Raw genomic sequence first — 20708 nt, 5'->3', positions numbered from 1 at the left:
CTAATTCTTGTGTTTTTAATACAGACAAGATTTCACCATGTTACCCATGCTGATCTTGAACTCCTGGGCTTAAGTGATCCTCCCGCCTCAGCCTCCCAAAGTGCTGGGGTTATAGGCGTGAGCCACTGCACCCAGACAGATAGTACCCCTTTAATGGGAAGATTATTGCTCTCGAGGTTGCTTTCCTGTGTTTAAAAGTTGTGGTCGTGCTGCTTTAGGGAGGTAGTGAGTTTCCAGCCCTCTAGAGGTCTAGAGAGGCTGAACAACTTACTTGGTGGGCATTTTGCTGAGAAGGCCTTTTTTGTCCAGTGCTTCAGGGAACACTGGTCAAGGTCTGGGCCACATTGTCTATCACACCCCTTCTTGGAGGGTTTACAACCACCTCTGGAAAGTTCCATGAGAATAAATATACCTAACTTTGTTTTATTAACCATCTCAAAAACTTGCTTGATCATGAAACTCATTTTTTTAACCTGTTGACATCTTACAGAACTATCAGCGTTACTATTGGTTCAGGTCTTTTATATCTACTGTACTTTGTGTTTTTGTCTTTGAATAATTGTGTATTGAAGTCTCCCATTGTGTGGACTCTGGTGTGTGATGTGCACTGCACATGTGTGTTACACAAAGGCTCCTGTCTGAGGGAGCAAATGGGGCCTAAAATTAAACTTAAGACATCAAGGCTGGGCACGGTGGCTTACGCCTGTAATCCCAGCACTTTGGGAGGCCGAGGCGGGCGGATCACGAAGTCAGGAGATCGAGACCATCCTGGCTAACACAGTGAAACCCAGTCTCTACTAAAAATACAAAAAATTAGCCAGACATGGTGGCCGGCGCCTGTAGTCCCAGCTACTCGGAAAGCTGAGGCGGGAGAATCGCTTGAACTGGGAGGCAGAGGTTGCAGTGAGCCGAGATCGTGCCACTGCACTCCAGCCTGGGCGACAGAGCAAGACTCTGTCTCAGAAAACGAAACAAAACCAAAAAAACTGTAAGACTATAAAGCTATACTTTTATAAATACAGACTCAAAAGTTCTTAACAACATAGTAGAAAACCAAACACAGCAACATACAATAAGGGTTATATGGGAGCACCCTCTCCTTGCCTGTAGGGGGATGGAGGATGGGTGGGCTCATCTCCCACAAAAGTTTTTAAAAAAAATTTAATAACCAAGTAGGATTTATCCCAATAATAGAAGGATGTTTTAATATGAAAATCAACTAATATACTATATCAATAGAATAACAGACAAAAGCCGTAGAGTCATCTCAGCAGATGCAAAAAAAAGCATTTGAAAAAAATCCTAATATTCTTTCATGATAAAAGTCTGAAGCTAGGAATAGAAGGGAGCTTCCCTCTACCTGATAAAGGATGTTTATGAAAAGGACGTTTCCTGTCCTTTTATTTTTAACTCTGCCATGCTGTATGATTAAGAGTGTTTTTTGGCTGGGCGTGGTGGCTCACGCCTGTAATCCCAGCACTTTGGGAGGCGGAGGCAGGCAAATCACAAGGTCAGGAGTTCGAGACCAGCCTGGCCAACATGGTGAAACCCCATCTCTACTGAAAATACAAAAAAATTAGCCCGGTGTGGTGGCCTGCGCCTGTAGTCCCAGCTACTCATGAGGCTAAGGCAGGAGAATTGCTTGAACCCGAGAGGCGGAGGTTGCAGTGTGCCGAGATCGCGCCATTGCACTTCAGCTCTGGGCAACAGAGCAAGACTCCGTCTCAGGAAAAAAAAAAAAAAAAAAAAAGAGTGTCTCTTAAGCACAGCTAGGTTTTTGGTTTGTTTTTTTTTAATCTCATAAAATCTCTGCTTTTTTTTTCTTTTATTGTGATACATAACATTTCCCATTTTAACCATTTTCAGGTATACAAATCAGTGGCATTTAGTACGTTCACATTGTGCAATGACCGCCAGAACTTGATCTCTGCTTCTCTGGCAATTTAGTTCATTTACGTTTATTATAGTTATTTACATATATATGATGGTTATTTATATATGTGTCTACATAATTAGTTTTTATCAAGATGGGGTCTTGCCCTGTTGCCCAGGATGGTCTCGAACTCCTGGGCTCGAGTAACCCTTCTGCCTGGGCCTCCTAAAGTGCTGGGATTACAGGCGTGAGCCACTGCGCCCAGCCTGTTGTGGTTATCAATGTATTTATTCTTACCATTTTATGATATCTTATACTTTCTGTTTATCCTCTTTATTTTAAAGTTTGTAATAGCTTTATTGAGGTGTAAATGACATACAATAACTGCTCTTGTTTAAAGTTTTTTTTTTTTTTTTTTTTTTTTGAGACAGAGTCTTGCACTGTCGCCCAGGCTGGAGTGCAGTGGCGCAATCTTGGCTCACTGCAAGCTCCACCTCCCGGGTTCACACCATTCTCCTGCCTCAGCCTCCTGAGTAGCTGGGACTACAGCCACCCGCCACCACGCCTGGCTAATTTTTTGTACTTTTAGTAGAGACAGGGTTTCACCATGTTAGCCAGGATGGTCTCGATCTCCTGACCTCGTGATCCACCCGCCTTGGCCTTCCACTAAGTGCTGGGATTACAGGCATGAGCCACCGCACCCGGCCTTAAAGTTACATTTAATAAGTTGTGACGTATGTTTACACCCATAGAACTCACCACAATCAAAACATAATATCCTAAAAATTTCACACCTAAACATTTCCACCTTCCCCTTTGTAATACTTCTCCCTGCCTCAGTTTCCTCACCCTATCCCTGGGCAACCACTAATTTGCTTTCTGTCACTAGGTAAGTTAGCATTTTCTAGAATTTTATGTAAATGGAATCAACGGTATATAATTTGGAGGGGGTAGTTTCTTTCATCATAATTATTTTGAAATTCATTCTGTCTTCTAAAGATTGGGCATCTCTAATTCCAAAGTCTGAAACTTCTGGAGCACCATAAGTGGACAATTCCACATCTGACCTCATGCGACAGGTTGCAGTCAAAACTTTGTTTCATGCACAAAGTTATTTAAAATACTATGTAAAATTGCCATCAGGCTGTTTGTATAAGGTGTAGATGAAACACACAAATTTCATAGTTAGACTTGGAGCCCTTCCCAAGATACCTCATTATATATATGCAATTATTTGAAATTTGAAACACTTCTGGTTCTAAGCATTTCAGATAAGGGATATTCAGCCTGTATTTTATTTTTCTTTTATTTGTGTGTTTTTTGTTTTTGTTTTTGAGAAGGAGTCTCACTGTGTTGCCCCGGCTGGAATGCAGTGGTGCAATCCTGGCCCACTGCAACCTCTGCCTCCTGGGTTCAAGTGATTCTCAGGCCTCATCCTCCTGGGTAGCTGGGACTACACGTGAGCACCACCACGCCCAGCTAATTTTTATATTTTTAGTAGAGATGAGGTTTCAGCATGTTGGCCAGGCTGGTCTTGAACTCCTGACCTTAGATGATTCGCTCGCCTCAGCCTCCCAGAGTACTGGGATTACAGGCACGAGCCCCCACACCTAGCCTACATGTATTTTCTCATCCTCTTTTTTTTTCCCCGTTTCTAGTTATATATATTTTCTTATTATTCATTTTGTTTTTCTCTGCTGGTTTGGGAGTTAGACATGCTATGCTTTTAGAGGTTATCCTTGAATTTTTTTTTTTTTTTTTTTGAGACACTAGCCTGTTGCCGAGGCTAGAGTGCAGTGGCGCGATCTTGGCTCACTGCAAGCTCCGCCTCCCGGGTTCACGCCATTCTCCTGCCTCAGCCTCCTGAGTAGCTGGGACTACAGGCACCTGCCACCATGCCCAGCTAAATTTTTTTGTATTTTTAGTAGAGACGGGGTTTCACTGTGTTAGCCAGGATGGTCTCGATCTCCTGACCTCGTGATCTGCCCACCTCAGCCTCCCAAAGTGCTGGAATTACAGGCGTGAACCACCGCACCCAGCCACATTTTTTTTGTTAACCTGTAAACTAACTTGTATACCTAATCAGAAAAATCTAAAATTAGTTGAATCAATGTTCTGAGGAAAACCCTTGAGAAAATAAAGTTAGAATTTCAAGTGTCAGAATCTTTTTGACATTGAGAGTTTGTGGCTTTGTAGTGTAGAAGAATAATTCACAGACACTATTTCACTTGTATAACAAGGGAGACATTTTCAGATTAATTTCCAACCGAGCAAAAGCAGGATTTATATAGGAGAAAGAGGAACAAGGAGAGAGGGCAAAACCACAGAACAGTGGATTCTGTTTGCCCGTTTTTCTGTGTAAACTCGGATACTAACTCTCCTTGAGTATGCCACCCAGGGTTGGTGGATGCTCTAGAAAACACGATAGGCCCACTGCCAGTAAGGGTTTTCAGCAACTCCAGATTCAGCCAGTCTAAATATACCCTTTCCGTCATCAGCATTTCTCAGCCTTCATCTTTTGGTCAAAACAAGCTTGTAAAGGAGTGGGTTTATTCTCATGAGCTTCAGCCTCTTTGATGTGGGATAAGGCCATCTGTTGTCTTATGGTGATCTGAAGGTATTGGGGGAAGTTCATTTATACCTGATGTCATGATTGACCTGTGAACTCTTTTTCTTTTTTTCTTTTTTTTTTTTTTTAGATGGAGTCTTGCTCTGTTGCCCAGGCTGGAGTGCAGTGGTGCAATCTCAGCTCACTGCAACCTCCGCCTCCCTGGTTCAAGCAGTTCTCCTCAGCCTCCCAAGTAGCTGGGATTACAGGTACGTGCCACCACGCCTGGCTAATTTTTTGTATTTTTAGTAGAGATGGGGTTTCGCCATGTTAGCCAGGATGGTCTCGATCTCCTTATCTCGTGATTGCCTGCCTCGGCTTCCCAAAGTGCTGGGATTACAGGCGTGAGCCACTGCGCCCAGCGACCTGTGAACTCTTACAGAGCTGCTGTCTACTTCTAAGAGTTACCTGATTCTGGAGGCGTTTTTTTGTTTTTGTTTTTGTTTTTTAAGTGAACCCCAGGATCTCTAGTGAGACTGAATGTCCGAGTTGGGATCCTAAGCAAGGGTATACATCTAGGGCTTTCCATCAGTAGTTGTGGTTGGGAAGGCACGGGAAAATGGTGTGGTCCTCTGCAGTGTAGTTAGGCCTGACTTCCGTTGGTGTCTCTCAATAATGAGTTTTTAGTCTCTTAACTATGTATTAAGTAGAGGTAATACTCGTTTAGAAATGTTGCTTTTATCTGTTGATTATATAGCTGAGGATATAAACATTTGTTATCTGATAATTTCTAACAAGATATGAATATACCAGAGTATAATCTGTCATAGGAGAGGTCAAGCCAAGTCTTAGGTCTTTCCGTTAGAATTTCATGCAATAGTACATTTCCCTTTTGAGGTGTGTATCATACTATCTTTAGTGCTAGAAGTAATACTTTAGCCAAGGAAGTTTAAGTTCTTTTGAAGCATTCATTTTTAAAAATAGCTTTAGTTCTTCTGATCTCAGAGCTATACAGATGGTTTGGACCAAGAGGTTTTAGTTTAATGAACATGCTTTGCATATTTGCAAAGGATTTTACCTATAAAGTGAGTCATCATTAGAGTCTTGCAGTGGTACGGGGGAAAGATCCATAAGCTTTTGTTGTTGTTGTTGTTGTTGTTGTTGTTTTTAATAGAGACGGGCTTTTTACCTTGTCACCCAGGCTGGTCTCAAACTCCTGGGCTCAAGCAATACACCCACCTCGGCCTCCCAAAGTGCTGGGATTACAGGCTTGAGCCACCGTGCTTGGCCAGTCCATACACTTCTGTTGAGAGTTATGGCATTGGTCTTCTGGCAAGGGAAGACTTAATTTAACTGGTAAACTTATAGACTATTCCAAAAACATATTCAAACCTTTTAAGCAGTGAAAATGAAATTTATTTATAAATGTTCAAATGGTAGATTATGGTCATTACATATGAGTTTTCAAAAATGTTGAGTCTTTCTGGAAAGATTTATTCTTCAGTATCTGTGCAAAGTTTGAAGTAATTTGTCTTTGCCATTTGGTTTGTATTTTGTTACATAAATACATACTCAAGTCTGGAGATGGTTTCAGGCAACATCCAGTAGCCTAAGACCATTTCAAGGTAGCTGGTGATCTTTTTCTGTTTTGTGGGGACCTTTTTTGTAATGAACATTTTTTTAAAATTCAGAATTTAGATTAATCGGTTGTCAAGAGAGGAGAGAAAGGGATAAAACAGTTTAGGAATAGTAAAAAAGAAAAAAATGTTTTTATATATTTGGGGGAACTGATTCATTGATTAGTTGGTCAGTCTGGAGAAAGCAGCTGGTATCAAAGAAAATAAGTTGTTTGTGGATTCTTTGGAAAACTGTAGATGTTAGCTTTGGAGCAAAATGACAGGTTGGTTTTTTTTTCTTTTGTTTTATTTTGTTTTGCTTTTTTGGAGACTGAGTCTTGCTCTGTCACCCCGGCTTAAGTGCAGTGGCATGATTGTGGCTCACTGCAGCCTTCTCTGCCTCCCAAGTTCAAGTGATTCTCGTGCCTCAGCCTCCTAAGTAGCTGGGACTACAGGCGTGCACCACCATGCCTGGCTAATTTTTGTACTTTTAGTAGAGACGGGGTTCCACTATGTGGCCCAGGCTGGTCTTGGATTCCTGACGTCAAGTGATCTACCACGCCTAGCTGACAGGTTGTTTCTATTAATATGTCTACAGTGGCCTGGTTAGTACTCTGTCTTATTAGAGATGGCTATGGTTATGGTTCACTGTGCCCTCTAGGTCATTGTTGTAGAGCATAACTTGGACCCAGGAGCTGCTGGAGGAAAAGAGGAAGTTGATGGGAGGAAGAAGCCTTAGAGGTGGGGAGGGGCTGATCTGTCATCTTCTCCCATGTCTGTCGGCAGGGCACCCACCACAGATGAGGACAAGAAGGCAGCCGAGAAGAAACGGGAGGACAAAGCTAAGAAGAAGCACGACAGGAAATCCAAGCGCCTGGATGAGGAGGAGGAGGACAATGAAGGCGGGGAGTGGGAAAGGGTCCGGGGCGGAGTGCCGTTGGTTAAGGTGAGGGTTTCAGAGGTAAAATGAATTGGGGAACAGTTTGGGAGGACATAAAGGTCCCCTTGTGGGGAAAAGGCAAGGACAGTTTCCCGCTGGCATGCACATGACAGGATATGTACTGATACAGGAGAAGCCAAAAATGTTTGCCAAGGGAACTGAGATCACCCATGCTGTTGTTATCAAGAAACTGAATGAGATCCTACAGGCACGAGGCAAGAAGGGAACTGATCGGTAAGATTCGTGGGCCTGGGCAGTGGGATTGCAGGGTGGCAGAGGGTGGAGGTTGGGGGAAGGGATTGTTGGGAGGGTCTGTGTGTGGCTGTAGTAGAGGGAATTGTATGCTTGGGGCATCCCCGTCCATTATCTGCTGTTTACTCTTCTTGTGACTTAAAACCAATCACTTAACGTTTTGGGTCTGTTTTCCCATCTATACAATGAGATAATGTTCTCCTCTTTTTTTTTTTTTGTTTGAGATGGAGTCTCGTTGTTGCCCAGGCTGGAGTGCACTGGCACGATCTCGGCTCACTGCAACCTTTTTGCCTTCTGGGTTCAACCGATTCTCCTGCCTCAGCCTCCTGAGTAGCTGGGATTACAGGAACCCGCCACCATCCCTGGCTGATTTTGTACTTTTAGTAGAGATGGGGTTTCACCATGTCTCGAACTCCTGACTTCAAGTGATCCGCCTGCCTCAGCCTCCCAAAGTGCTGGGATTACAGGCATGAGCTACCACACGTGGCTTTTTTTTTTTTAAGATTAAAAAAGTAAGAGTGTTTACCTTCTTTAGTTGTTAGGTAACAGAGGATGGTGGTAGGTGTGAAGCATTTCACAGCATTCCAGGATGGTTGGGATTATTGTTGCTTCTGTTTGGAATTTATAAAGGAGAAGCAGGGATATGGGTGATGAGGAGGGCGTGTTATCTGAAGAGGGCATGCTGGGAGAGACTTTGTGATTTGTCTCCAAAGCCTCACCCAGCTCTCTGGCCCTCTAATGCTGCCCAGATTGAGCTGCTGCAACTGCTGGTTCAGATTGCAGCGGAAAACAACCTGGGAGAGGGCGTCATTGTCAAGATCAAGTTCAATATCATCGCCTCTCTCTATGACTACAACCCCAACCTGGCAACCTACATGAAGGTGAGAGCAGTGAAGAGGCTCATCTCAGGGCATCGCTGGTGGGTTGGGGGAAGAAGGTACCTAGCATCTTAAGACTCAGGGGCTATGGAGGCAGTCTTGGTGGTGGAAGGCCCCATGATTCCTGCTGAAGGGGGAGGCATCCGCTTACTCTACCTTCACACCTCTGACTCTGATGTGGCCTGAAATCTTGGCAGCCAGAGATGTGGGGGAAGTGCCTGGACTGCATCAATGAGCTGATGGATATCCTGTTTGCAAATCCCAACATTTTTGTTGGAGAGAATATTCTGGAAGAGAGTGAGAACCTGCACAACGCTGACCAGGTAAAGGGAGGAGTTGGCAGGATAACTGGAGGTGTGTATTTTATGCTTTGGGAAGGCTCAGTGGGACCCGAGGGTTGAGGTTTGAGACTGAGATCTGGGCTAATTTGTTGACTCCTCCTTCGCCTTCCTTTTCAGCCACTGCGTGTCCGTGGCTGCATCCTAACTCTGGTGGAACGAATGGATGAAGAATTTACCAAAATAATGCAAAATACTGACCCTCACTCCCAAGGTGAGCCTGAGCAAGCGTGGGCTTTGCTGAGAGGAAAATTGTGGGGAATATTACTAGGTTTAGAGCTTTGTGAGGATTATACTAAGTCAGAGTGCTTGAAAAACCAGCCTTTCAACTTACCTACCTAGCGTTCACACGGAAGGGCCTGATGAGATGCTGGCTCCCAGTCCCATCGTTTCTGATTCCATAGGTCTGAGTGGGGCCTGAGAACCTGCACCTCTAGCCTGCTCCCAGGTTGCTGGTCTCAGGGCTATACTTTGAGAACCTTTGGGGTAAGGCATCTATTCACTTCTCTTGTTTAGCTTGGATGAGAGGCATTGGGGTGTGAAAGTGCAGCATAGTTTACTCAGTAAAAGTGTGAATGTGCCCATCAAGTCAAGGGTGTAGTGATTAACAAGGCAGCCAAAAGCTTACCTTTGGTGCTGGATGGAGAAAGGCAGTTTGAAATATAATAGTAGTAAGATATGGCCGGGCGTGGTGGCTCACGTCTGTAATTCCAGCTCTTTGGGAGGCCGAAGCAGGCGGATCCCGAGGTCAGGAGATCGAGACCATCCTGGCTAACACGGTGAAACCCCATCTCTACTAAAAATACACACACACACACACACACAAAATTAGGCGTGGTGCTGGGCGCCTATAGTCCCAGCTACTCGGGAGGCTGAGGCAGGAGAATGGCATGAACCCAGGAGGCGGAACTTGCAGTGAGCCAAGATCACACCCCTGCACTCGAGCCTGGGTGACAGAGCAAGACTCCATCTCAAAAAGAAAAAAAAAAAAATAGTATGATATTAAGATAATTCTGGGCCAGGTGCAGTGGCTCACGCCTGTAATCCTAGCACTTTGGGAGGCCGAGGTGGGTGAATCACGTGAGGTCAGGAGTTTGAGACCAGCCTGGCCAACGTGGCAAAACCCTGGCTCTACTCAAATACAAAAATTAGCCAGGCATGGTGGCAGGTACCTGTAAATCCCAGCTATGTGGGAGGCTGAGGCAGGAGAATCCCTTGAGCCCAGCGGGCCAGAGGTTGCAATGAGCTGAGATCACACCACTGCACTCCAGCCTGGGCGAACGAGTGAAACTCCATCTCAAAAAATAATAATAATAATCCTAGATGATATAAAGTTCAGAGTTAAACTAGGGCCCTGTGGTAAGAAGTGGCTGGAGGGGTGGCTGCTGTAGCTAACAGCTGGAGAAAGCACCCTTAAGTAGGGACCACCTGAGGTGAGATCCAATGAGGAGGAGTTAGGGGAAGAATCAGCTGAAGACAGCGCCTGACAGGAGGAGCAGAGAGCAAGCTTGATGTTCCAGGAGTAAAAAGGCCAGTGGGACTCCAGCACAGGAAGCCAGAGGGAGAATCGTGGGAGACCAGGCAAGGGCCAGGCCTGGCAGACCCTTATTGGCAGAGGTTGGCAGTTGGGATTTTTTTCCTAAGCTGTGGGACTGGAAGGTTCTGGGTCCTGGGAGTGGGAGATGGCCTTTCTGGGGCACACTGACTAGACTTTTCTGACGGGTGCAGAAGAGGGACGGGTTGATTGGAATGAGTGGGGACAGATGGGAAAGCCTGGCTGCCCAGCTGAGACAAGGGTGGGTGCTCTCCCTGCCAGAGTACGTGGAGCACTTGAAGGATGAGGCCCAGGTGTGTGCCATCATCGAGCGTGTGCAGCGCTACCTGGAGGAGAAGGGCACTACCGAGGAGGTCTGCCGCATCTACCTGCTGCGCATCCTGCACACCTGCTACAAGTTTGATTACAAGGCCCATCAGCGGCAGCTGACCCCGCCTGAGGGCTCCTCAAAGGTGAGCACGTGGCAGTCATGGCAGAGGGGAATGGGTGTGTCCACCTGTCCTCCACTTCTGTCAGGACTTGACAGCAAATCTGTTACTCTCTAGACTTCCGCAGGTGGAGCAGGGAGGGAAACTGAGGTATTAGAATGAGACTGGATAGAGTCTCATCTTTAGTTGCTAGAGCCTGTGCCTTTTAAAGCTGGATCTCCTTTGCAAATAACCTCCCTTCCTCCCCAGTCTGAGCAAGACCAGGCAGAAAATGAGGGCGAGGACTCGGCTGTGTTGATGGAGAGACTGTGCAAGTACATCTACGCCAAGGACCGCACAGACCGGATCCGCACATGCGCCATCCTCTGCCACATCTACCACCATGCTCTGCACTCCCGCTGGTACCAGGCCCGCGACCTCATGCTCATGAGCCACTTGCAGGACAACATTCAGCATGCAGACCCGCCAGTGCAGGTAGGATGGGGAGGCCTTGGAGGTGAAGGAGTTGCCAGGTCCCTGGCCTCTTGGCAAACTGGCTTAACCAGAACAGCCACCTGTCTGGCCGGTGCAAATTTAAGTAGACACTTGGTCTTTCCCAGTTGCCAGCATCCTGCAGTCCTCCTGCATGTAAACACATAATTTCGTGTCAAAAAAAAAATTATCCAGGCTTGGTAGTGCTTGAGCCCAAGAGGCAGAGGTTCCAGTGAGCCGAGGTTGTGCCACTGCACTCCAGCCTGGGTAATGGAGCAAGACTGTTCAAAAAAAAAAAAAAAGCTGTGTCTGGAAGTGTAGATCACGTAAAAGTATATTTGAGGCAACTAGGAAATGTTTATGTGTAGAGCACCTGGTGAACCTGTCTGGGGGTAATGCTGGTTTTTAAACAGCCCTCCTGTTTGTGTTTTTATTCTATGGTATGAACATATCACTGTGTCTGTTTTCCTCTTGGCGGACACCCAGTTTATTTCCAGTTTTTGGCTCTAATGTATGAAGCTGCTGTGAACATTCTTGTAAGAAACTCAAAAGTGGTTATACCATTTTACACTCCTGCTAGTGTTTGGGAGTTCCTTGTCAACTTTTGGTGGTGTTGGTCTTTTTTTGAGAGGGAGTCTCGCTCTGTCGCCAAGGCTGGAGTGCAGTGGTGCAATCTTGGCTCACTGCAACTGCCACCTCCCAGGATCAAGCGATTCTACCTCAGCCTCCCGAGTAGCTGGGATTACAGGTGCCCGCCACCACTTCTGACTAATTTTTGTAATTTAGTAGAGATAGGGTTTCACCATGTTGGCCAGGCTGGTCTCAAACTCCTGACCTCAAGTGATCTGCCTGCCTCAGCCTCCCAAAGTGCTGAGATTACAGGAGTGAGCCATCATGCCGGCGGTGGTATTGGTCTTTTAAACTTTTTTTTGTTTTTGTTTTTTGAGGCAGGGTCTTGCACTGTCACCTAGACTGAGTGTAGTGGCATGATCATGGCCCGCAGTAGCCTCAAATTCCCAGGTTCAAGTGATCCTCCCACCTCAGCCTCCATAGTAGCTGGGACTACAGGCATGTGCCACCACAGCTGGGACTACAGGCATGTGCCACCATGCCTGGCTAGTTTTTTATTTTTTGTAGAGACAGGGTCTCACTATGTTGCCCAGGCTGGTCTCAAAGATCTTTTAGGGGTGTGTGTGTGTGTGTGTGTGTGTGTGTCTCTTTTAGGGGGTGTGTGTGTATCTTTTAGGGTTGTGTGTGTGTGTATCTTTTAGGGGGTGTGTATCTTTTAGGGTGTGTGTGTGTGTGTGTTTTGAGACAGAGTCTCACTCTGTTGCCCAGGCTGGAGTGCAGTGGTGCAATCTTGGCTCACTACAACCTCCATCTCCCAGGTTCAAGCCATTCTCCTCCCTCACCATCCCATGTAGCTGGGATTATAGGCACGTGCCACCACACCAGGCTAATTTTTGTATATTTAATAGAGACAAGATTTCACTATGTTGGCCAGGCTGGTCTTGAACCTCAGGTGACCCACCCACCTCAGCCTCCCAAAGTGCTGGGATTACAGGCGTGAGCCACCGCAACCGGCCACTCAAAGGTCTTTTAAATTTTAGTTGGTTGTCTAATGGTATCTCATTGTGGTGTTAGTTTGCATTTCCCTGGTGACTATTGATATTGGCTACTTTTTTACTTTTTTATATTTATTGGCCATTTATCTTTCATGAAATAATAAATATCTAGTCAGTTCTTGCCCATTTAAAACAATTGGATTGTTCACTTTATTGAGTTGTAGGAGTGCCTTATCTATCCTGGATAGCTAGTCCTGTGTCAGAATTTTTTTTTTTTTTTTTTTTTGGAGACGGAGTCTCGCTCTGTCGGCAGGCTGGAGTGCAGTGGCGCGATCTTGACGACTCACTACAACCTCTGCTTCCCAGGTTCAGGCAATTCTCCTGCCTCAGCCTCCCGAGTAGCTGGGACTACAGGCGCCCACCACCATGCCCAGCTAATTTTTTTTATTTTTTAGTATCCGTGTTGGCCAGGATGGTCTCGATCTCTTGACCTCATGATCCGCCCGCCTCACCCTCCCAAAGTGCAGGGATTACAGGCATGAGCCACTGCGCCCGGCCCAGTTTTTTCTTTTATAGTAATTATTTTCTGGATCCTGTCTAAAAAACCTTTGCCTAACTGAAATTCATGAAGACTTTTTAAATTTCTCTCTTTTTTTTTTTTTTTTGTAAGTTGCTATGGGTGTTAGCTTTTACATTTAGTCTTATAGTTGGTCTTGGTTTGATTTTTGCATCTGGTGAGGTTGGGATCAGGGTTTCTTTTTCCTCCATATGGATACCTAGTTGTTCTAGCATCATTTGTAGAAAAGACTTCCTTTCCCCTATTGTATTGCTTTGGTGTCTTTGTGGAAAACAATATGAAAAACCACATTACCTATAAGAGTAGGTGTTTTTCAGGTCATTCCCTCTGTCCCATTCATTTACCTTTTTGTCTGTCCTTATGCAAGTCCCATACTATCTTCATTGCTGTGCAACATAGCAAAACCCTGTCTCTACAAAAAATACAGAAACTAGTCAGGCATAGTGGTGCACGCTTGTAGTCCCACCTACTCAGGAGGCTGAGGTAGGAGGATTGCTTGAGCTCAGGAGGTCGAGGCTGCAGGAGCCACGATCATGCCACTGCACTCTAGCCTGGGCAACAGAGCAAGACTGTCTCAAAAAGAAAAGAAATACCCAGTTACTTCTCCTTCATTCTATTCATATAATGAATAACTATGAGTTCATTATTGTGTGTTTTTTGTTTTTTGAAAAAGGGTGTCACTCTGTCACCCAAGCTGGAGTGCAGTGGCGCGATCTCGGCTCACTGCAATCTCTGCCTCCCAGGCTCAAGCAGTTCTCCTGCCTCAGCCTCTCGAGTAGCTGGGATTACAGGTGCACATCACCACTACCCGGCTAACTTTTGTATTCTTAGTAGAGACGGGGTTTCACCATGTTGGGCAGGCTGCTCTTGAACTCCTGACCCCACGATCCACCCACCTCGGCCTCCCAAAGTGCTGGGATTACAGGCATGAGCCACCACGCCCAGCCGAGTTCATTACATTTTTATACCAACCTTTTATTCCTGAAATATATCCAGTTTGGTCATGTATATTGTCTCTTTTATATTATATATTGCTGGATTCTGTCGCTAACATTATTAAGGCTTTTTGCATGTAAGCTTATGACTGGTATTGATCTCCACATTTTTGTTGTTATGACTACACTTAGCCTTTTCCCCCAAGATTTGTACCACTTACCGTCTCCTCTGTCTTAATTAGTGCCAAGTCCCTCTTCCCAGTTGCTTAGACCAGAAACCTTGGAGTCATTCTTGATTCGAACTTTTCCCTCATATACTGTATCTGATTCCCCAGCCATTCCTGTTCACAGTCCATTATGAGAACACTTCTGTCACTTCTGCTTGTACCCTCTGCTCTAAGCCACCATCATCTGCCTTTGTGTCCCTTCAGTCCCTTTGTTCTGTTCATAATACAGATTAACCCTGTTCAGTTATGTCAGATCATATTACCTGTTTGCTCAAAACCTTCCCATGGTTTCTTGTCTTAAAACTCATAACAAGGCCAGGCACGGTGGCTCACACTTGTAATCCCAGCACTTCGGGAGGCCGAGGCGGGTGGATCACGAGGTCAAGAGATCGAGACCATCCTGGCTAACACGGTGAAACCCTGTCTCTACTAAAAATACAAAAAATTAGCCGGGCGTGGTGGCGGGCGCCTGTAGTCCCAGCTACTCGGAGAGGCTGAGGCAGGAGAATGGCGTGATCCCGGGAGGCGGAGCTTGCAATGAGCCAAGATCACGCCGCTGCACTCCAGCCTGGGTGACAGAGTGAGACTCTGTCTCCAAAAAAAAAAAAAAAAAAACTCATAAATGGCTGGTGCTCGCCCATCCCCCAGCTTGTGGTGGCATCTTTTCCCAGCCCTAGCTGTGTCACGCCCCTTGTTTCTTGAATATGCCTGGCCTGGTTCTTCCACAGGATCACTGCGTTTATTTTTCCTTTTTATAGGATATTCTTTCCCCAGATGCCTGCATGACTTGCTCTCTCTTTAGGTCTTTATTCAAACATTCTTTCCCAATGAGGCCTTCTGTAGTTATATGAACATTTGAGCCTCCACCACTGCACAGACTGCCTTCCTGGCTCCGTCCTCTGCTTTATTTTTCTTCTCAGCATGAGTCACCATCCTCGTAGTGCAGCTCTCTTGCCCACCACACCCCACCCCTAGACATAAGCTCCATGCAGACTGGGGACTTGTCTATTTTGCTCTCCCTCCCCAGCCTAGTGCTCAGCACATAGTAGGCACTTGAAGTAGATTTGTTTAGTTTTGTTTTTGTTTTTTATCTTTAGCGATGGGGTATCTCCATGTTGCTCAGGCCCATCTTGAACCCCTGGGCTCAAGTGATCCTCCCACCTTAGCCTCCCAAAGTGCTGGGATTACAGGTGTGAGCCACTGCACCCGGCTTAGTTATGGAATAAATGAAGACTTGTCTTGCAGCTGTCATCTCTGAGTGCATTATGACCCTTTGCCCCCAGATCCTTTACAACCGCACCATGGTGCAGCTGGGCATCTGTGCCTTCCGCCAAGGCCTGACCAAGGACGCACACAACGCCCTGCTGGACATCCAGTCGAGTGGCCGAGCCAAGGAGCTTCTGGGCCAGGGCCTGCTGCTGCGCAGCCTGCAGGAGCGCAACCAGGAGCAGGAGAAGGTGGAGCGGCGCCGTCAGGTCCCCTTCCACCTGCACATCAACCTGGAGCTGCTGGAGTGTGTCTACCTGGTGTCTGCCATGCTCCTGGAGATCCCCTACATGGCCGCCCATGAGAGCGATGCCCGCCGACGCATGATCAGCAAGCAGTTCCACCACCAGCTGCGCGTGGGCGAGCGACAGCCCCTGCTGGGTGAGTGTGGAGCTCCAGGGTTCAGCAGGCTGCCTCGCTCCCTGATTACACATAAGGATTAAGAGAAGTGAAGGGAGTAACTCTCCCACCACTCGACTCCATCTGATTTAATGACACCTCCTCTGCCTGGCACTGTGCTAAGTGTTTTACAAATAATTATTTAATCTGCATTACTAATAACCCTATGCCGGTAGGTACTAGTAATACCCTTTTTCCCAGTGGAGAAACTGAGGCACAGAGAAGTTAAGTGACTTGCCCGAGTTTAATGCAGCTCATGTGTACCTCTGATCTTTCTTTCCCTTTTCTTCCCTTCATGTACATTATATTCCAGCCAAACCAACTATCATAGAGCCTTATCGTTCAAGAGGCTAATGTTGATTCCTTTGGCCCCTTTTGAAAGACAGATCCTGCAGGGTTGCAGTGAGTGGTGACTCACTGGAAAGGAATTGAGCTGCGCCCTTCCTGTGACATTGGCCCACAGGAGGGCTTGACGAGTGAGCTGAGCCCAGTGTCCACAGCCACATCCCCCTACAGATTTGTCCTCTCCTGGTCATGTATATGTTTGGGCTAAAGGGCAAGTTCCCTTAGGCACATTTTGTTTGGCTTATGTAGTGAGATTTACTTTGCGGGGAAATTTCCCATGAAAATCGGAATTTTCATGTCTTAGAATATTGGCAATCTGTCGCTCCTGGCCCTGCCTTCCTGCAGAGCTAGCCTTGGCTGGAGCTGAAGTAGCAGCGATGGGAAAGGGCTGTCTGCTTCTCCACAGTCCCTGCCTCTCAATTTCTCCCTACAGTGGTTCCAAAAGCCAGTTTCCATCAGCCCTGCACTGTTGTTCGGCCTATAGAGAAATATTCTTTGAGCCCGTAAACTTGCTTTTTTCTTTCTTTTTTTTTTTGAGACGGAGCCTCACTGTTGCCCAGACTGGAGTGCAGTGGCTCAGTCTCAGCTCACTGCAACCTCCACCTCCTGGGTTCAAGTGATTCTGCTGCCTCAGCCTCTCGAGTAGCTGAGACTACAGGCCCCCGCCACCATGTCCAGCTAATTTTTTGTATTTTTAGTAGAGATGGGGTTTCTTCATGTTGGCCAGGCTGGTCTCGAATTCCTGACCTCAGGTGGCCCGCCCACCTCGGCTTCCCAAAGTGCTGGGATTACAGGTGTGAGCCACCGCACCCAGACCAACCTTGCCTTTTGCAAGTGTTAATATGGTTAAAATGGAGGTTCATCCAGGAGGGCTGTGTGCCTCTCCTTACACTCTTACACTTAGCCCTGCTCCTATGGTTCCATTTGGACCTGATCCCCGTTCGCATTGAGCTTGCCGTTCTTGCTGTGGAGTCTGCGTGTTTGTGTTTCACTGTCTGCCACCCATTTCTAGCCGTAGAACTTTTGCACTTTGTCTACCCTGAATTCCAGTTACTATGGCGTACCATGTCTTACCTTCCTGGCTTGTCTTAGGATTGTATTTGGGGGCCTGAGTTCATAATTAATATATCAACTTGTGATTTTAGAGATAATTTTGACCGGGGCTAAGTTTTTTAAGGAAAAGAAGTGAGCTGCTTGGAAGAATAATAAGCTGGCAACAGTGTAATTGATGCATGGGAATGGCACCATTCATGAAGGTGATGTGAGTGAGGAAGGGTTGGTAAATTCCATTCCAGTTGAGCTGGAAGAGGTGGTTTTGTTTTGTTTTGTTTTGTTTTGTTTTGTTTTTTGAGACAGAGTCTCGCTCTGTAGCCCAGGCTGGAGTGCAGTGGCAAGATCTCAGCTCACTGCAAATTCTGCCTCCCGGGTTCAAGCAATTTTCCTGCCTCAGCCTCCCGAGTAGTTGGGATTACAGGCGTGTGCCACTATGCCTGGCTAATTTTTGTATTTTTAGTAGAGACGAGGTTTTGCCATGCTGGCCAGGCTGGTCTCCAACTCCTGACCTCAGATGATCCGCCTGCCTTGGCCTCCCAAAGTGCTGGGATTATTACAGGTGTGAGCCACCACGCCTGGCTGGAAGAGGTGTTTTTAGGTCAAGGAAGCTGACGAGAATCTGATGAAAGCTGTGGGCCTTTTTCCTAGGAAGAATGTACATGAGGACATGTGCACAATTTGTCAACATTTTTGAGGGTTTCGGCAGTCCCCTGAAGTGCATCTATGGACTGATTGAGTTCAAACATTTGTGCAGATGGAGTGGCTTGGGCGACTACGTGGCTGTTTGGTGGAGAGGTGGGGAGAGTCTCTAGTATGGTTTGCTCCTCCAGCCTCTGTTCCTCCTTAAAGAGTGCTAATGGAACTTGTCCCAAGTTCCCTAGGCCCTGCCTCATTCCCACCCTTTCAGGTCCCCCTGAGTCCATGCGGGAACATGTGGTCGCTGCCTCCAAGGCCATGAAGATGGGTGACTGGAAGACCTGTCACAGTTTTATCATCAATGAGAAGATGAATGGGAAAGTGTGGGACCCTTTCCCCGAGGCTGACAAAGTCCGCACCATGCTGGTTAGGTGAGCAGACAGAGAGGCCATGATGGGTCGGGGAAGAAGAGACTGGTTGGTCCCCTTCCCTGAGGCCCTGTTGTGTCTTCTGTCCCCTCTTCCCACAGGAAGATCCAGGAAGAGTCACTGAGGACCTACCTCTTCACCTACAGCAGTGTCTATGACTCCATCAGGTAGGCGGGGCCCTGGGGACACAGAAGGGCCCCAGCCTTGTGGGCAAGTGTCCTGACTGCCCCTGCCCTCTGCCTTCTTTCTTCCCAGCATGGAGATGCTGTCAGACATGTTTGAGCTGGATCTGCCCACTGTGCACTCCATCATCAGCAAAATGATCATTAATGAGGAGCTGATGGTAGGGGCCGGGGTGGGAAGCGGGCAGGTGGAGCCATGGAGGGATTGGAGCAGAGGGGCCTGATCTGTGTCATGTCCCCTCTTCTGCCTTGGCGCCTGTCAGGCCTCCCTGGACCAGCCAACACAGACAGTGGTGATGCACCGCACTGAGCCCACTGCCCAGCAGAACCTGGCTCTGCAGCTGGCCGAGAAGCTGGGCAGCCTGGTGGAGAACAACGAACGGGTGTTTGACCACAAGCAGGGCACCTACGGGGGCTACTTCCGAGGTGAGTACTTCGGCTCCTCTCCTTGCCCAGCTCCTGGTGCCCTCACCGCCTCTCACCTGGCATTCCCTGCCCTTCCTTCCCATCTCTCTCCTACAGACCAGAAGGACGGCTACCGCAAAAACGAGGGCTACATGCGCCGCGGTGGCTACCGCCAGCAGCAGTCTCAGACGGCCTACTGAGCTCTCCACTCTGTTTCCCGCCTAGGCCATCCAACCTTGAAGTCCTAAACCACATCTCGGTCACTAAAGGTCTGTTTAAAGTTGTTCTGGTTGATTGCTTGTTGCCACAAAGGTGTGTTGAGCCCATTCATTTGCTGATTATATTTCTGAGCTGCTACCACATGACAGACACAAGGCTCAGATGAAGAGGTGAATTGAACACGTTCCTGACCTCAAAGAGCCTGCTGCTTTTTGACATTTAACAGAAAATTATAGTAACATAAGTTATAATGGGTGTTTTAAAAGGCCAGTCGCAGTGGCTCATGCCTGTAATCCCAGCACTTTAGGAGGCCCAGGTGGGCAGATCACAAGGTTGGGAGTTTCAGACCAGCCTGGCCAACATAGTGAAACCCCCTCTCTACTAAAAATACAAAAATTAGCCGGGCATGGAGGCACATGCCTGTAGTCCCAGCCGCTTGGGAGGCTGAGGCAGGAGAATCGCTTGAACCCATGAGGTGGAGGTTGCAGTGAGCCAAGATCACACCACTGCTCTCCAGTCTGGGCAACAAAGCGAGACGCCGTCTCAAAAAGAAAGTCACAGATGTATTGAGGATGTGACCGGGGGTGGAACGTCAGGAAGACATAGTGGACACAGTAGTGACAGTTGGACCCTGAGGGTTCACCAGGCAGGGAGAAGGGAGAGCTGGTCTAGACCAGCGTGGATGCACTGTTACCTGTTCATAACAAGACAGGTGCCATCAGTAAGAGGGTGCATTGAGAGACTGGGCCTTTGCTCTGATATCTAAGCATGTGGTTGTTTTCTGATCATTTAAGTTTATTGTGTTTTTTGTTTGCTTGTTTTTTGTTTGTTTGTTTTTGAGACAGAGTCTCACTCTGTCGCCCAGGCTGGAGTGCAGTGGCGCGATCTCAGCTCACTGCAAGCTCCGCCTCCCGGGTTCACACCGTTCTCCTGCCTCAGCCTCCCAAGTAGCTGGGACTACAGGCGCCCAACACCACGCCTGGCTAAATTTTTTTTTTTTTTTTTTTAGTAGAGATGGGGTTTTGCCATGTTAGCCAGGATGGTCTCCATCTCCTGACCTCGTGATCCACCCGCCTCCACCTCCCAAAGTGCTGGGATTACAGGCGTGAGCCACCGCGCCCGGCCTTATTGTGTTTTACATAAGTATGGGTCCACAGCAGATTGGATTTTTTTTTTTAAGACATGGGATCTTGCTGTGTTGCCCAGGCTGGTCTTGAACTCCTGGACTCAAGCAATCCTCCCACCTCAGCCTTCTAAGTAACTGGGACTACAGGTATGCATCACCATGCCTGGTCTAGATTGGAAATTTTTTAAAAATGATCCTTTACCACATTTGAGAAGCACTGATGTAGGCAGAGGGAAAAAGTGCAAGCTCAAAGGGTTGGAGAAGTGAGATAGTGGCATGATTAGTGTAACGCACGTGTGGAGCATGTGCAGGAGATGCACTGGAGACTTACCCGGGCCGTCTCTTAAAACTTTCAATGCTCTGGGTTTTTATAAACAAATTCACAGCTGGGGCTGGGCGCAGTGGCTCACACCTGAAATCCAAGCACTGTGGGAGGCCGAGGCAGG

The 20708-nt window shown here is 47.2% G+C and overlaps 1 protein-coding gene across 3 annotated transcripts in view; it reads left to right on the top strand.

Moving 5' to 3' along the window:
• Positions 1 to 20708, top strand: part of LOC129135256 (eukaryotic translation initiation factor 3 subunit C-like) — a 43342-nt gene that overhangs the window by 4924 nt on the left and 17710 nt on the right. The window contains exons 6-19 of one of the 3 annotated variants that reach the window (XM_063796897.1): positions 4573 to 4690; positions 6824 to 6983; positions 7108 to 7211; positions 7969 to 8110; positions 8305 to 8430; positions 8566 to 8659; positions 10262 to 10452; positions 10678 to 10902; positions 15487 to 15850; positions 18174 to 18333; positions 18432 to 18497; positions 18586 to 18673; positions 18776 to 18938; positions 19035 to 19200. In XM_063796897.1, coding sequence (XP_063652967.1) covers positions 4573 to 4690; positions 6824 to 6983; positions 7108 to 7211; positions 7969 to 8110; positions 8305 to 8430; positions 8566 to 8659; positions 10262 to 10452; positions 10678 to 10902; positions 15487 to 15850; positions 18174 to 18333; positions 18432 to 18497; positions 18586 to 18673; positions 18776 to 18938; positions 19035 to 19117 — 2084 coding nt within the window. In that variant the 3' untranslated portion in view covers positions 19118 to 19200. Of the gene's footprint in view, positions 1 to 4572; positions 4691 to 6823; positions 6984 to 7107; positions 7212 to 7968; positions 8111 to 8304; positions 8431 to 8565; positions 8660 to 10261; positions 10453 to 10677; positions 10903 to 15486; positions 15851 to 18173; positions 18334 to 18431; positions 18498 to 18585; positions 18674 to 18775; positions 18939 to 19034; positions 19201 to 20708 lie in introns of those variants that run through there. The other 2 variants (XR_010152320.1, XM_054669117.2) reach the window with 2 other exon arrangements.

This window comes from Pan troglodytes, chromosome 18 (genome assembly GCF_028858775.2).
Source record: "Pan troglodytes isolate AG18354 chromosome 18, NHGRI_mPanTro3-v2.0_pri, whole genome shotgun sequence".
Classification (NCBI taxonomy): Eukaryota; Metazoa; Chordata; class Mammalia; order Primates; family Hominidae; genus Pan; species Pan troglodytes.
The sequence above is the reverse complement of the archived record's forward strand: the minus strand, read 5'-3'. Positions and strand labels throughout refer to the sequence as shown.